Genomic DNA, 13,319 nt, shown 5'->3' with positions numbered 1-13,319 from the left:
TAAGCCTCTACGGTCACAAGAATTGACCTAAATCCTAGCTTGGGACAAAGCTCATGGATGCTTTTGAAGACGTACAGTATTAGGTACCTTTCGTACCTTCTCTGAGCACTGTACAGTCCCAATTTTTTAGCCTCTTCCAATATGAGAGCTCTCTCAATCATGTGAGTAGATAGTATATGGAGTTCCATATCATTTTTTTGTGATTTGTGACCGACACCTATATCTCTCATTTCATCACACCAAAATCAATTTTATCCTCCTTTTGCACTTAACCCCCCAAATCTCCCCATTTTCCCCATTTTTTTCAACAAGTAAAACACCAAGTTTATATCACCTCAAATCCATTTATTTCCAATTAAAACACATATTACACATAGTAAATCTCTCACATTCTGTTACATTTTGGCCCATCACCTTGATTTTGAAGGTATGAAAAGTAAATTGGGTATGAGGGATATACAGAGTAGGTTAGGTCATGTCAGTTCTGGGCCTGGTCAGCTCCTTGGTTCCCTTGGATTCCTTGGGATTCCTCCTCACTATATCCAAAATTGCCCGGGATGTACGCACGATGTCGTCGAGAGCGTGAAGTTGTTGAATTGCAGTCGCCGCTGCGGTCTCACGCAACCCAGGAATCTGATGGAGGGGGAGGGAGTCCTGCTCTGAGACGAGCGTCTCCTTGGTCGTGGTAGTATCCTATATCGCAGTTAGTATCCTATGGTTTACATTCAGTCATTGGTGAACATTACAAGGACATCTTTCCTAAACTAGATGTTAAACTTTATAAATCTGACAATGATAGAAATATTCATATTGATGTTATGAAATCAATTAAAGAATATGTAACTAAAGTTCAAAAGATTATTGAAGAAAGAAACATTTTTCATAACAATGATATCTCTGGAATGAATCAAGATCAATGTCATATTTGTAAAGGAGTTCTTGGTAGTGAAAAAATGATTGATCATGATCACTTAACAGGCAAAATAAGAGGCTTGGCACATAGAGAATGTAATTTTAAATATAAACTTAAGGGTAAGCCTTTACCAATTATATTTCATAACTGGAAGGGTTATGATTGTAAGTTGTTGATGAAATCATTTGCTAAGGATGATGATGTTATTGTTAAACCTATTGTACAAAATAGAGAAATTTTTAAAACAGTTAATGTTAGCTGACCTGCAGATGTTAAAAAATGTAACTTCAAAACTAAAGAAAAAGAAGATAAAACTATTCAGATTCAAGTTCAATTTGTTGATTCATTTGCTCATTTATCTTCAAGTTTAGATAAATTAGTGAACAACTTATAATCAACAGGATCAAACCCAAGATTAATATTTAAAGAATTGTCAAAACAATTATTGGAATTCAACACGATGGGGCTTTTCACAACGGTTTTATTTTCGGGTAGGATAGACAACGTTGGACTTAATCGTCTGATGCTTATCTCTCGAATAATCTCGAACCAAGTTTTAACAAGCGTGGTTTCACGCACACACACACAAAAAAAAGGGCGGGAACGGACGGAACAAATAGGTTGAGTGGAGGAGGATCGATGACACACATTCCAACAACAATTTCCTAATGATGAACAGACCTCCTACTCAGGAAAGGTGTTTTCCCATATGAATGGTTTGATTCCTTTGATAAACTTAAAGAAACTAAACTACCATCACAAGAAGCATTTTATAGCACTTTGAAAAATGGAAACATATCTGATGAGGATTATAAACATGCTTTAAATGTCTGGAAAAAAAATGATATGAAAACCTTTGAAGATTATCATGACTTATACCTTAAAACTGACATTCTTCTATTGGCAGATGTATGTGAATCTCATAAGTCTTTAGCTATGAAAGAATATGGTTTAAATCCATTTTGGTTTGTAACTACACCTAGTTTTGCTTGGAGAGCCATGCTAAAGAAAACAGGTGTAAGATTAGAACCTTTTTGGATATTTGAATGTACAACTTTATCATGAGAGCTAAAAGAAGTGATATTTCATATTCTGCTAAAAAGTATGCCAAAGCAAATAACCCAAATATCAAAGATTATGATCCAAAACAACCAATGACACATATATTATATATTGATGCAAACAATCTTTATGGTTGGGCTATGAGTCAACCTTTACCTACAGGAGGTTTTGAATGGGTAGATGAATCAGAATATAGCAATATTTTAAACAAATTAGAGTTTGCTGAACCTTGTGAAAATGAAGGTTACAGCTTAAAAGTAGATATTAAGAGACCAAATATTCAGATTATCCTTTATGTCCTGAACATATGAAACCATGTGATAAACATAACCAATATAGTAGTGATGGTAATTCTGGAGATTGTGAAGTGTGTAAAAATAGACATGAGAAATTAATTAGTCATTGTATGAATAGTAAAAAGTATGTTATAGATAGTTCATATCTAAAAATTGCTTTACAACATGGAATTAAAGTTTTAAAAGTTCATAAAATTTTAAAGTATAGGCAGTCCAATTGGATGCAAAGTTATATTGATTTTAACACTGAAAAGAGAAACAATGCTAAAAATGATTTTGAAAAAGATTTCTTTAAACTTATGAATAATTCTGTCTATGGTGGAACTTTATTACAAGCTGAAAAGTTTGTCAACTTTAAAGTAGTAACATCAAAAGAAAAGTATTAAAAAACACATAGATTTCCATCTAAAATTAAAAATGAACACTTTTATCACAAGTGTAGCTTTTGTAATCCAAAATATAATATTGAAGAAGGTATTCAGCACTGTGAGTGTCTTGCAGGTTTAGAACTTGTAAAAAATAAATGCACAATCAGTAGACCTGTTTATGTAGGAGTAAAAATATTAGAGTTATCAAAAGCTTTAATGGGTGGAGTTTGGTATGATTTAAAGAATTATTTTAACTCTAGGATGCAGCTTATAATGACTGATACAAATTCTTTCATGTTTCAATTAGAAACAAATGACATTAATAAAGAATTTTTTGAGAAATTTGAACACATTTTAGACCTCTCAAATTGCTCATTTCAAAGTACACCTTTACCAGATCATATAAATCTTAATAAAAACAAAAAAGTATTAGGAAAAATGAAAAATGAGGTTCCTCCTTGTGCTTTTTCTTCTAGATTGTATGATAGAGACTTGGAAATTGGTAACATTGATATTGAACAAGTAACATCACTTGCTTCAAAATGTTATGCTATAAGATTAAATTATCTTGCTTTTGATAATTTTATACCATTACTAGAATCACAAAGAAATGAATTTGAAAAACCAGATCCACTTAAAGCTAAAGGTGTCCCAAAGGCTAGCATGAAAAATTTAACATATGATGATTATAAATATGTTTATGAAACTGGAAACCCACTTACAGTTGAAGTTAATAGAATAGATTCTAATAGACTTGAAATGCATTTAAATGCAATGTAAAAACTAGCTCTAAGTAGTCATGATGATAAAAGAATTCTACTTGAAGACAGAAGTAACACAAGACCTTATGGTTGGGACTTTAACTTAGATAATACAAGACCTTATATTGGGAATTTAAATGAACAAAGTATCAAAGTGTAGATATGTAGAAAAAAATCAAAGATTTTTTCATTAATAAAATATTCAAAATTACACACATTTTACTTAAAGTTTAACAGTATCATCTTTCAATATCCAACTGTTGTATTTATTATCATAGTCTTTCCATTTCACTCTTATATATGTTTTACCATTTTGAACTTTCTTCCTCAATACTTTTTCAATTCTAGCATAATTTGGTATCTTTGTTTTCATAAGTTCTTCATTATAAAAACATCCTTTTAATTCTTCACCTGACATATCTTCTACATGATATGTGATTGGATCTGTGATTAAAACTTCCTTAATTTTAAAAAGTTCTTCAGACCAATTAAATTTATACCCCTTATCGAAAATGCCTTTGGCTCTGGAAATTCTTACAATATCACCTACTTTTAAGGGTTTTTTTGACTTTACTTTAGGTTTACCAACCCCATTTATTAAATCCCTTACCTCATCTTCATTTGTTTTAGTAACTTCAATTGATGCTCTCTTTATTGTTCTATGATAACTTGCATTGTATGAATTAATTAGATCATCTAACATGTCAAGCCAATTATGTGTGTTTAATTCAGTAAATTTCTTCCACATTCTGCCTTTTAATGTCCTTTAAATCTTTCTACAACAGCAGCTTTCTTATCACTAAAGGTATGGTAGTGATTTATGTTATGTTTATCCATTAACTTTTTAAATGTGCTATTAAAGAATTCCATACCTTCATCTGTTTGTAAGTTTTTAGGTTGTCTATCTTTCAATAGACTTTCAAAAGCTTCAGTAACTAACACACCTGTTTTGTTTTTCACAGGCACAGCAAAGGCAAATTTAGAAAATGTGTCAATCACAGTTAAAATATAATTGTATCCTTTATTTTTAGAAGCTAATTCATGCATTTCAACTAAATCTGCTTGCCACAAATCACAAATTCTAAAAGTTAGTGTCCTCCTTCTAACTCTTCAGCATTTAGTTGTAAATGAATCAACTTTCAAATGTTATGTAAAACTAATTGATGGTGTTAAAATCGACTTTTCTGATGGAAATTTGTATAAATTGTTAGGTCTAGAAGCCAAAGTATATGGTCTACCTTATGAAGAAGGAACAGGTATAATTAACATCACTAGAGGTGTGGATAGAATATTTATTAGATGTAATTTAGTGGAAAGGAATTATCAACCTGAAATGAAAGATGTCTTGTTTGGCATTTTACCTTTTGCATCTCCTGGAAGTGCTATTTTGGAAAAATTAGAAAAATTAGAATACTACTCCTGTAGAGATTCAATCATAAGACATATTGAACTAAAAATAACTGATTCTAAAGGTAATTTAATTGATCTTACAGAACCAATGTCTCTAAAATTTGTTTTAAGAGTCAGAACAATAATAAATTACAACAGAGACTAAATTAAATATGAATTCTCTACTACAAGAAACTGAAAGTCCTATTTGGGAATTTCCTTCTATAGCTGAGAGAGACGTATCTAATACTAAATACGATTATGTTAAAGTATACGAAGACTCACATGGTGCAGGAACATTGGCTGATGCAGATCACTATTCATTCACTACAAATAATGAAGATTTATGGCTTTTACCAAGTGAAAGTTACCTAAATTTAACTATAAGACTGAGAAATGAAGATGGAAATCAATATGTTTGGCAAAATAGAGCAGCTGTTGGTGGAAATGCTGCTGCAGTAGCTGAAGATGTGTCTTTATCAGATAATGCTTTTAACATTTTTGAAGAAGCCAGATATTATGTAGATGACAAAGAAGATGAAAGAATAGATAATGTTGGAATAGCAACTTTAGTAAACAACCTTATCAAATATACCAGTGATGATAAACTAAGGTGTGCTAAACATCCTCAACTATGGTTTCTCAATGAAGATGATACAAGAAGAACTTATGTAAGAAATTGCTCTGGTACAATTCATATGCTACTTCCATTAAATAAAATGTTTCGTTTTTGCAATGAAGTAGATCATGTTTTTAGAGGTGTAAAACATAGAATTACATTTACACTAAACAAACCAGAAAGACTTATTCAAAAAACTAATGCAGCAGTAGCAGATGGTCAAGTTGTTATTACAAAATGTCTTTGGATGATGCCTTTTACTGAACCTAGTCTAGGTACTATGGCTAGATTAGAAACACAATTAGCAAAAGATATCTCATTTAATCTGTCATGGACTGCACTAAATGTGTATAGAAATCAACCACCTAAAAATACTGAAGTGAGAATTGCACTGTATTCAACCATTCATAAACCTCAAAAGATATTTGTAGCTCTACAAAATTTAAATAGGACTACTTCACAAAACCATTCTTCTATGTTGTTTGATAATATGAATGTTGAAAGTTGCAATGTGGAGATAAACAGTGTACAATTTCCTGATAAAGAACTCAAGAACAACTTTGCAACTAAAGAAGTTATGGAACTCTATGATAGATTTTTACAAGCAAGTAACTATAAAAGTAAAATAGATTTTGAAACTTTTCGAACTTCATATCCACTATTTCATATTGATGTTAGTCACCATAAACCTGAATTATATGAGAATACTCATTTCCCTAATATTGTAGTTAATTTGAAATTTAGAGCTGTTCCTGCTCATGATTACTTGGTTTGGGTAATAATATACAATCAAAGAGATGCAACTCTTAATTTGGAAAATAAAAAGATGAGGGTAATTAGATAGATGTGTGTAAAAATTAGAATTTCTATGTATATTTATAACATTATGTTATGTATAATGAATAATAAAATGACAGGGAGAATTACAAATTATGTAAAAACTCCTGTTTTTCTTTCTGAATATCAGCTTAAAAAGTTAAAATCAAATGAACCTTGTACTCTTAGAATAGACCCAAATAAGAAAGCTAATCATAATTTAATTTTAACTCAAACCCAAATAAATCAGTTGAAAAAAGCTAAATCTGCTGGAACTAGCAAAGATATCAAACTGTCTAAAACTCAAATGAGTAAAAATGGTGGTTTTGTGGTAACAATTCCTGGTATTCTAGGTGCTATTGGAGTTGCTGCAAGTGTAGCAAGTGCAGCTGGTGGTGTGGCTAAAGCTGTTAGTGATAAAAAGCATAATGACAGAACTGAATCTGAAGCAAAGAGACATAATAAAGAGGTTGAGAACTTGTTAAAGGCTACAAAGGCTATGAAAATTGGAAAAGGCAAACAAGGTTCTGGAGCATATTTACCTAAGAAAAATGGTAAGGGGGCTTTTTTACCAAAGAGGGGGTGAACCAAGGTGAAAAATCAAAGATTTTTCCTGGTGTTTCAAACCATGAAATCATGAAAATATTACAAAAATGAACAAGATTTTAAAGGTGTGTTTATGAGAACAGAAAAACCTTCCTAAATCAGGATGTTATGTATTAAATTTAGATGAATTAGAAAATCCAGGCACACACACTGGGTTGCTATTTTTCACAATGAATACTATGACTCATTTGGTTTACCCCCACCAAAAAAGCTAGAAAAGAGAATAGATTGGTACAATACTAGACAACATCAAAATGTTAATAGTAAATTATGTGGAATGTATGCATGTTATTACATTCAGTGTAGAAATAAAGACATAACCCCTTATGAGATATGCTATGAAAAATTAAAAACTGATGGTAATATAAGAACTTTATTAAAGAAATACAAAATTGATAATGTCAAATCTACCTAATAGATCAATATATTGCCTACAATGTAGGAAGAAAACATTGTCTACAAGTGTACAATTACATGAAAGGAAAAGACCTAGAGGAGCACCAGGTATACAATATATGTTGAAAGGAACTTGTACAGTTTGTGGGAGGGGACAGGCTCAAATTATTTCTGGGAAAACAGAGGGTGATTTAAATAGCTTATTAAACTCAGGAAAATTACCTGAACTGCATTTACCAGGACATAATTTTACCGGACCTGGGACTAAATTAAAAGAGAGATTGTTAAGAGGAGATGCTCCAGTTAAAGAGCTGGACAAAGCAGCTCAGTTCCATGACATGACTTATGCCATCTTTAAGGATAAAAAAGATAGACATGTATTTGACAAAAAGCTACAAGATGAGGCATTTAATATAGTAAAAGATGGTAATCATAGTTTTAAAGACAGAGCTGAAGCAGGTTTAGTAGGAAGTTTGATGTTTGGAAAACGAAAATTAGGAATGGGGATTAGAAAGAAAAGATAGCAGTGCACTGCATTGATCCATAAAAGTTTAAATGCAGTAGGAAAACCATATCAAGAATTTTGCTGTCTGTAAATATCAATTGACTTGTTTTGCTAGATAAATTTAGTACTTCTTGACTTGTTTCTTAACTTGTATCACTGTACAGTTTCTCGCATAGACCATAGTCATCCAGGCCCTGTTTAGTCACATTTGTCAGTTTTTCTTTTAACGATGTACAAAAGTTTTTTACACATGTGACAAAAAACAACATGTAGAATTTAAGTGCTTAAAAGGTTGCAACCTTGACAGTTAAAAACGAAAACTATTGGTAACTGCACAAGTAAACATTTGGATTTACCGCCTTTTTGGCATCCGGCGGACTGGGCTGCTAGACAGCCGGAGGCTGACTTTATCAAAGGAGAGGGTGAGAATCAGTGTTGTCAGATGTCTGTTACATCTCACTTTGACATCTGACGTTCTTTTAGTGTTTGGCTTTTTTGCTTGGGCAAATCCCGTACCGAGCGTTTGGAATTTCGACACGCTATTTATTTATTGAAATTTTGGCCTTTTTCGTTCACATAAATCTGTCAATTCTGGTCATCGGTGGTCGTCGATGCCACCTTCAGCTGTCATACCCAACAACCCAAACAAAAACACTCCATGGACATGGACCACAACTTTAGCCAAGATTTGAGCAAGTCGTCCAAACAGAAAAATGGCTTGCTTTCCAAAGGCATGGCAACGGCTTCGTCAATGGTATTGGGATCTGTGTGGGCTTCCTGATGTAAAGGCCACAGGGCAACCAGGACTATCCCAGGGTCATCCCCAACAAAGTGGACTTGAAGGAGTGGAACGGCCGTTTGTCTCTCCTCCCGTAAGTGACGACAAGCTGTAAGCTTTCAACCTGGAGAATATTTTTAATCTAATGGTCTTGATTCTAGCCCACGTACAGCGCAAGCCAAGGTGATGTCCTTGTCAAGTCCATCGTGGACTCCTGCCTGGAAGCAAAGCGAACGATGAGAGCAACAGACTGGAATCGAACAATGGCCACCATTCCTGCAGCACTGGCTGCCATTCGTCCAGCGTCTAGCTCTCATGCTTCAGAAACACCAAGCTCTAGTCCCCTTTGTAGTCATGAAGGAGCATGTCACGGTGTCAATGACAGCCCCAATCACTAGATTTTGATGAATCCTCATGTGCAACAGTATAAGAAAACGAGCATGCTTTCTCTGTTTTAATTCATCATTCTCGACCCCACCCAATGACTGTCTAATCACGACTGATCACCGCTACAAGGGGGGGTGCTAATTACTGATCTATTTATATATTATATTATTATATTTTCTATACTATTGATCTACTGTAGTGTAGTAATACTGTACACGCATGTATTTTTACCCCGTCTAACAGGTCAGAATCTCTCTCTTCAAGCACATGAAAGTCTTCAACCCGAATTTGTAGTAGAATAATAGAAAATCAAACCGTAAGACAAAATACAAATATTAAAGTTTGTAAAGCTCAAAAGTGTATGAAAACTGAACTCTATTTCGAAGCCTGGTTGAGTCAGCAGCCTTGTTTCACTGTTGTAAACCTCATTCACACAAAATATACCCTGTATATTTTACATACTAAATTTACTTTTCATACGAGGAAAAATCTCAGATATTTTTCACCATCAAAATCAAGGTGATGGGACAAAATGTAACAAAATGTGAGAGATTTACTATGTGTAATATGTGTTTTAATTGGAAATAAATGGATTTGAGGTGATATAAACTTGGTGTTTTACTTGTTGAAAAAAATGAGGAAAATGGGGAGATTTGGGGGGTTAAGTGCAAAAGGAGGATAAAATTGATTTTGGTGTGATGAAATGAGAGATATAGGTGTCGGTCACAAATCACAAAAAAAAATGATATTGGCACTCTCATATACTATCTACTCATGTGATGTTCCTAGTGAAACTTCTTTGGACTTGCTCGACCTTTTGCAAACCTGCTGAACTCATTGGAGCCCAAATGGGTGAAGCATATTCAAGATGTGGCTGGACAATCAACTTGTTCAGAGTTAGCATCGTGATGCTATCTCTGGACTTAAACGTGCGAAATATCCAACCAAACATTTGAAAAGCTTTACCCACCTTCAACTGGATATGCTCATCGAACTTTTCGTTATTTTGGAGGACTACACCTAAATCTTTCATGGATGAGACCTGCTCAATATCTTTACCTCCATTATCTACGAGTGGAGTATTCAAAGGAGTTGACCCGAAGGTCATTGAGCGGAATTTCATTCCGTTCAGGGACGTATCACCCTCAGCTACCCAAGAGTAGATTCGATCTAGGTGTTTTGCCAGGCTACTGGTATCTTTGCCATTCTTAATAGAAACTAACTTCGTGCCGTCAGCGTAAGAAGAGAGATTGGCGTTGCTAAGGCCCAATGGTGGAGATTTGTAACCAAAAAGTCAACTTCTTCACACGTGAATTGGTTACCAGATCATCAAGTATTTTTTTATATTTTATGTTTATCCAAAACTGACAAGCTTATTGCTAATTGTTGATCTAACCAAATGATATTGCTCGGTTTGTTTAAATGAGCACTGCCATGACAAAATAGCAAAGTTGATTATGGTTTAACGTTTCAGAAGTATATGAAAGCTTCATTACTCGAATTGTAATTTACTTCTAAAAATCGCTTAAATGTTAGCATTTATTACTAAATCAAATTTGATATCTGTTGAGCTTTTTTACTGATATTCACAAACGTCAGAAACTACTCATGATAGAAGTATTTGCAAGCAAAACATACAACATTATATACAAGAAATATGAATATGTAGAGCAAATAGAAATGTGCTATTCATACTTTTTTAACATTGCCTGCTTGCTTCAAAAGTCACCTACTCTGCATAATGACCGTGCTTAATGTGCGTTTTGAGAGCACCTTCTAGCCTTTGTGAATCCTAACGAAGGGCTAATAGGAACAATGAAGTCCACTTCTGAAGTCCACTTCTGAAGTCCACTTCTCTCTTTTCTCGGGCTCCTTCATTGTTCAACTTGCTCCCCTCAAATATTCGTAGAAAGTATGTTGCTGTTGATCCAATTGCCTCCTTTGAGTTGGATTTGGACAATTTTTTGATAAAAATTCTAGATCAACCCTATATTCAAGGGCTAGCCAGATCTGCCAAATCTAAAATCGTTGGTCGATCAGATATCATATGAATGTAAAGTTAAGTAAAATCAGCACAATTTTCGTCTTGAAGTGCTGGCGATCCCATTCCCAGTAAACGGTAAGGAAGTTCTCAAAAACAACCATGTTATATAGCGTATCATTTTGAACCTCAAAGAAACGTTAAACACGAAATATGTAAGTATCTCTATCCGAAAAATGAAGCTAAAGTTTTATCATGTAGCAGATGTTTGTTAACCGGTTTATTCAAAACCTGGAAAAAAAACCTAATTCAATTACATATTTATTGATCTTCACCGCCCGTTGACGGTCAACTCAGCTGAAGATTTCATCATTCATAGATGGCAGTTTCAAGGAAATTCTAAACATTAAGTGCAAGCCCAAGAGGCATTTGTATTTTGCATCTACAGACACGAAAACCAATGAAACTAATGATTATTGAGTGGCAAAAGGCCAGAACATTGGAACATTCATAGTGTGATGATTTGTTAGTTGGGCGTGATGAGTACGCTTTCTCTTTGCCTTAAAGGGTGGTGCCTTGGGGGCGTTCAGGCTTGTTTCTTTCCGCCCGTGAAGAAATGAGAGATGATATCCAATGGAACGGGAAAGATGATCGTAGAGTTCTTCTCGGCTGATATCGTGTTCAGAGTTTGAAGATAGCGGAGCTGAAAAAGACCGAAAAAGAGATAAAAAGCCAGTTTCACACTGGGATCGATCAATTGAAGCAAACGGCTCGAGATTCTGAGAACCATTGAGACGATGACTGGGATTCACGACCAAACTTGAGAGTTCGTTTCGCTCGCCTCTTCGGGCACTCCTTTCATGGGAACTTTTTCTGTGGTTGGAAATTGAACTCAAAGAAGTTACACATTTTATTTTCATCACCTACAACTTGTACTCTGTCTCATCGGATCGGCAACCGTGCTTTAAAAACCAAGGGCAATGTCGATCTATTATTAAATTACCGAATTCTCATAAAGATAGTTAAAAAAAAGTCTGAATTGGATTGCACTCACTTGAAGTGCTGATGGGCTTTCAGAAATCACATCAGAGGCTTCCCTTAAAGCTCGAGAGGCTTTTTGTTCTCCCTCGGCCGCAATAACCTGAAAAAAAGTACGAAGCAAGTACGAATATATTACTAACTGAGCAACAAAATTAACACAAAGACAAATAACTGATCCAACGCCATTTTGGCAATACATAAATTCAAATTCGAGCATTAATACTTGCCTTAGCTCTGGCTTCTCTAGCTGCTTCAGCCTCAGCCGCCATGGCTCTTTGAAGTTGGACTGGAAGCCGCACGTCCTTTCTGCAAGAAAAGACCCGCAAAGAACGGTCAATGATTAATTTTACGTTTCCTCCGATTTTTTTCATAACTCCATCCATCAGTTATGGAACTTGTCTGGCGTCTCTTCCTAATATCATTTACATTACTAAATCTAATACATATGAACACATATCTAAAAACTGCTGAAAATGTAGTTTCAAATAGGTACATATGGTACTTGAAAAACAACAACAACCTCGGTTCCATATTGTTTATAAATGATAATGCTCTTTTACAACGGGATCCCACAAGTGAAAGTGGGTGGTACATCACGTACTAAAAGTGAACTAAGATGCGAAGTGCCTTTTTAATTGTGGCTCCACTTTACTATCCACAATCCGTGTTTTATTGAATCCCAAAACCAAAACTCTTCACCAACCTACAATTGATTACCCGGCCAAGAGAACATCTCAATGAATCAAGTAGGAAAGGGGTCATCGGTATAATTTGTTCTTGGCCTTTTTGCTTGACCGCTTTGCATCATGCTCCAGCCAATTTGAGTTGATAATTTAAATGGAGGAGAAGTTAATTGGCTCATTGAAAAGGACAAGAGGATAAGCGCGGAAGCTGATGAGAATTAGACTTCGACAAAATATGTTGTTTTCGCGTCGAGCAGAAACTGCAGAAGTCTGATGGTTCGGATGTGTGAAAGAGCTGAACGAAAGAGCTGAAGAGCATTCAGAATAAAACTGGTTATTGTAACCCTTCGAATTTCTGCTCGGCATACTTAAAAACAATCTTTTTGTCGATTGAAAAGCAGACTCAAACAAAAAATGTTGTTCGGGTGTCAAGCAGAAAATTAAGAGAGTTTTACTAACCGGTTTACGGCCCAATGCTGTCAATCTTCTGCAACTTCTGCTCGACGTGAAAACAACATATTTTGTCGGAGACTAGATTGATCGGCCATGAAGATATCAGCTATTGGTTCCCTTTTCTTTTACTGACATTATTCTCCCGACCCTAATTCACTTGCTGAGATTGAAATAGTTCATTTCAACTTTACTTTCAAACTTTGACTTACTGTATGTACAGGGCGGAAACAAACAAAGGGCCACTTTTGATGCTTTTTAAAAGTGT

At 34.6% G+C, this 13,319-nt stretch overlaps 1 protein-coding gene and 1 long non-coding RNA gene across 5 annotated transcripts in view; one reads left to right on the top strand and one right to left on the bottom strand.

Annotated features, from left to right (window-relative positions):
- Nucleotides 1–8,111: 8,111 nt before the first annotated feature.
- LOC131889282 (uncharacterized) lies at nucleotides 8,112–9,505 on the top strand. The gene is made up of 2 exons (XR_009374191.1): nucleotides 8,112–8,603; nucleotides 8,671–9,505. It is a non-coding gene; the product is annotated as an uncharacterized LOC131889282 (long non-coding RNA).
- Nucleotides 9,506–11,283: 1,778 nt separating this feature from the next.
- LOC131889269 (band 7 protein AGAP004871-like) overlaps nucleotides 11,284–13,319 on the bottom strand; it is an 83,629-nt gene continuing 81,593 nt past the window's right edge. For all 4 annotated transcript variants that reach the window (XM_059238345.1, XM_059238346.1, XM_059238347.1 and 1 more), the window contains 3 exons: nucleotides 12,146–12,224; nucleotides 11,932–12,018; nucleotides 11,284–11,580 (listed from right to left, as the gene is read on the bottom strand). In XM_059238345.1, the coding sequence (XP_059094328.1) occupies nucleotides 11,464–11,580; nucleotides 11,932–12,018; nucleotides 12,146–12,224 (283 nt within the window). In that variant the 3' untranslated portion in view covers nucleotides 11,284–11,463. The remainder of the gene's footprint in view (nucleotides 11,581–11,931; nucleotides 12,019–12,145; nucleotides 12,225–13,319) is intronic.

The sequence above is a fragment of the Tigriopus californicus genome, chromosome 10 (assembly GCF_007210705.1).
Source record: "Tigriopus californicus strain San Diego chromosome 10, Tcal_SD_v2.1, whole genome shotgun sequence".
Classification (NCBI taxonomy): domain Eukaryota; kingdom Metazoa; phylum Arthropoda; class Copepoda; order Harpacticoida; family Harpacticidae; genus Tigriopus; species Tigriopus californicus.
Note: the sequence above shows the minus strand (reverse complement) of the source record. Positions and strands in the feature narration are given on the sequence as shown.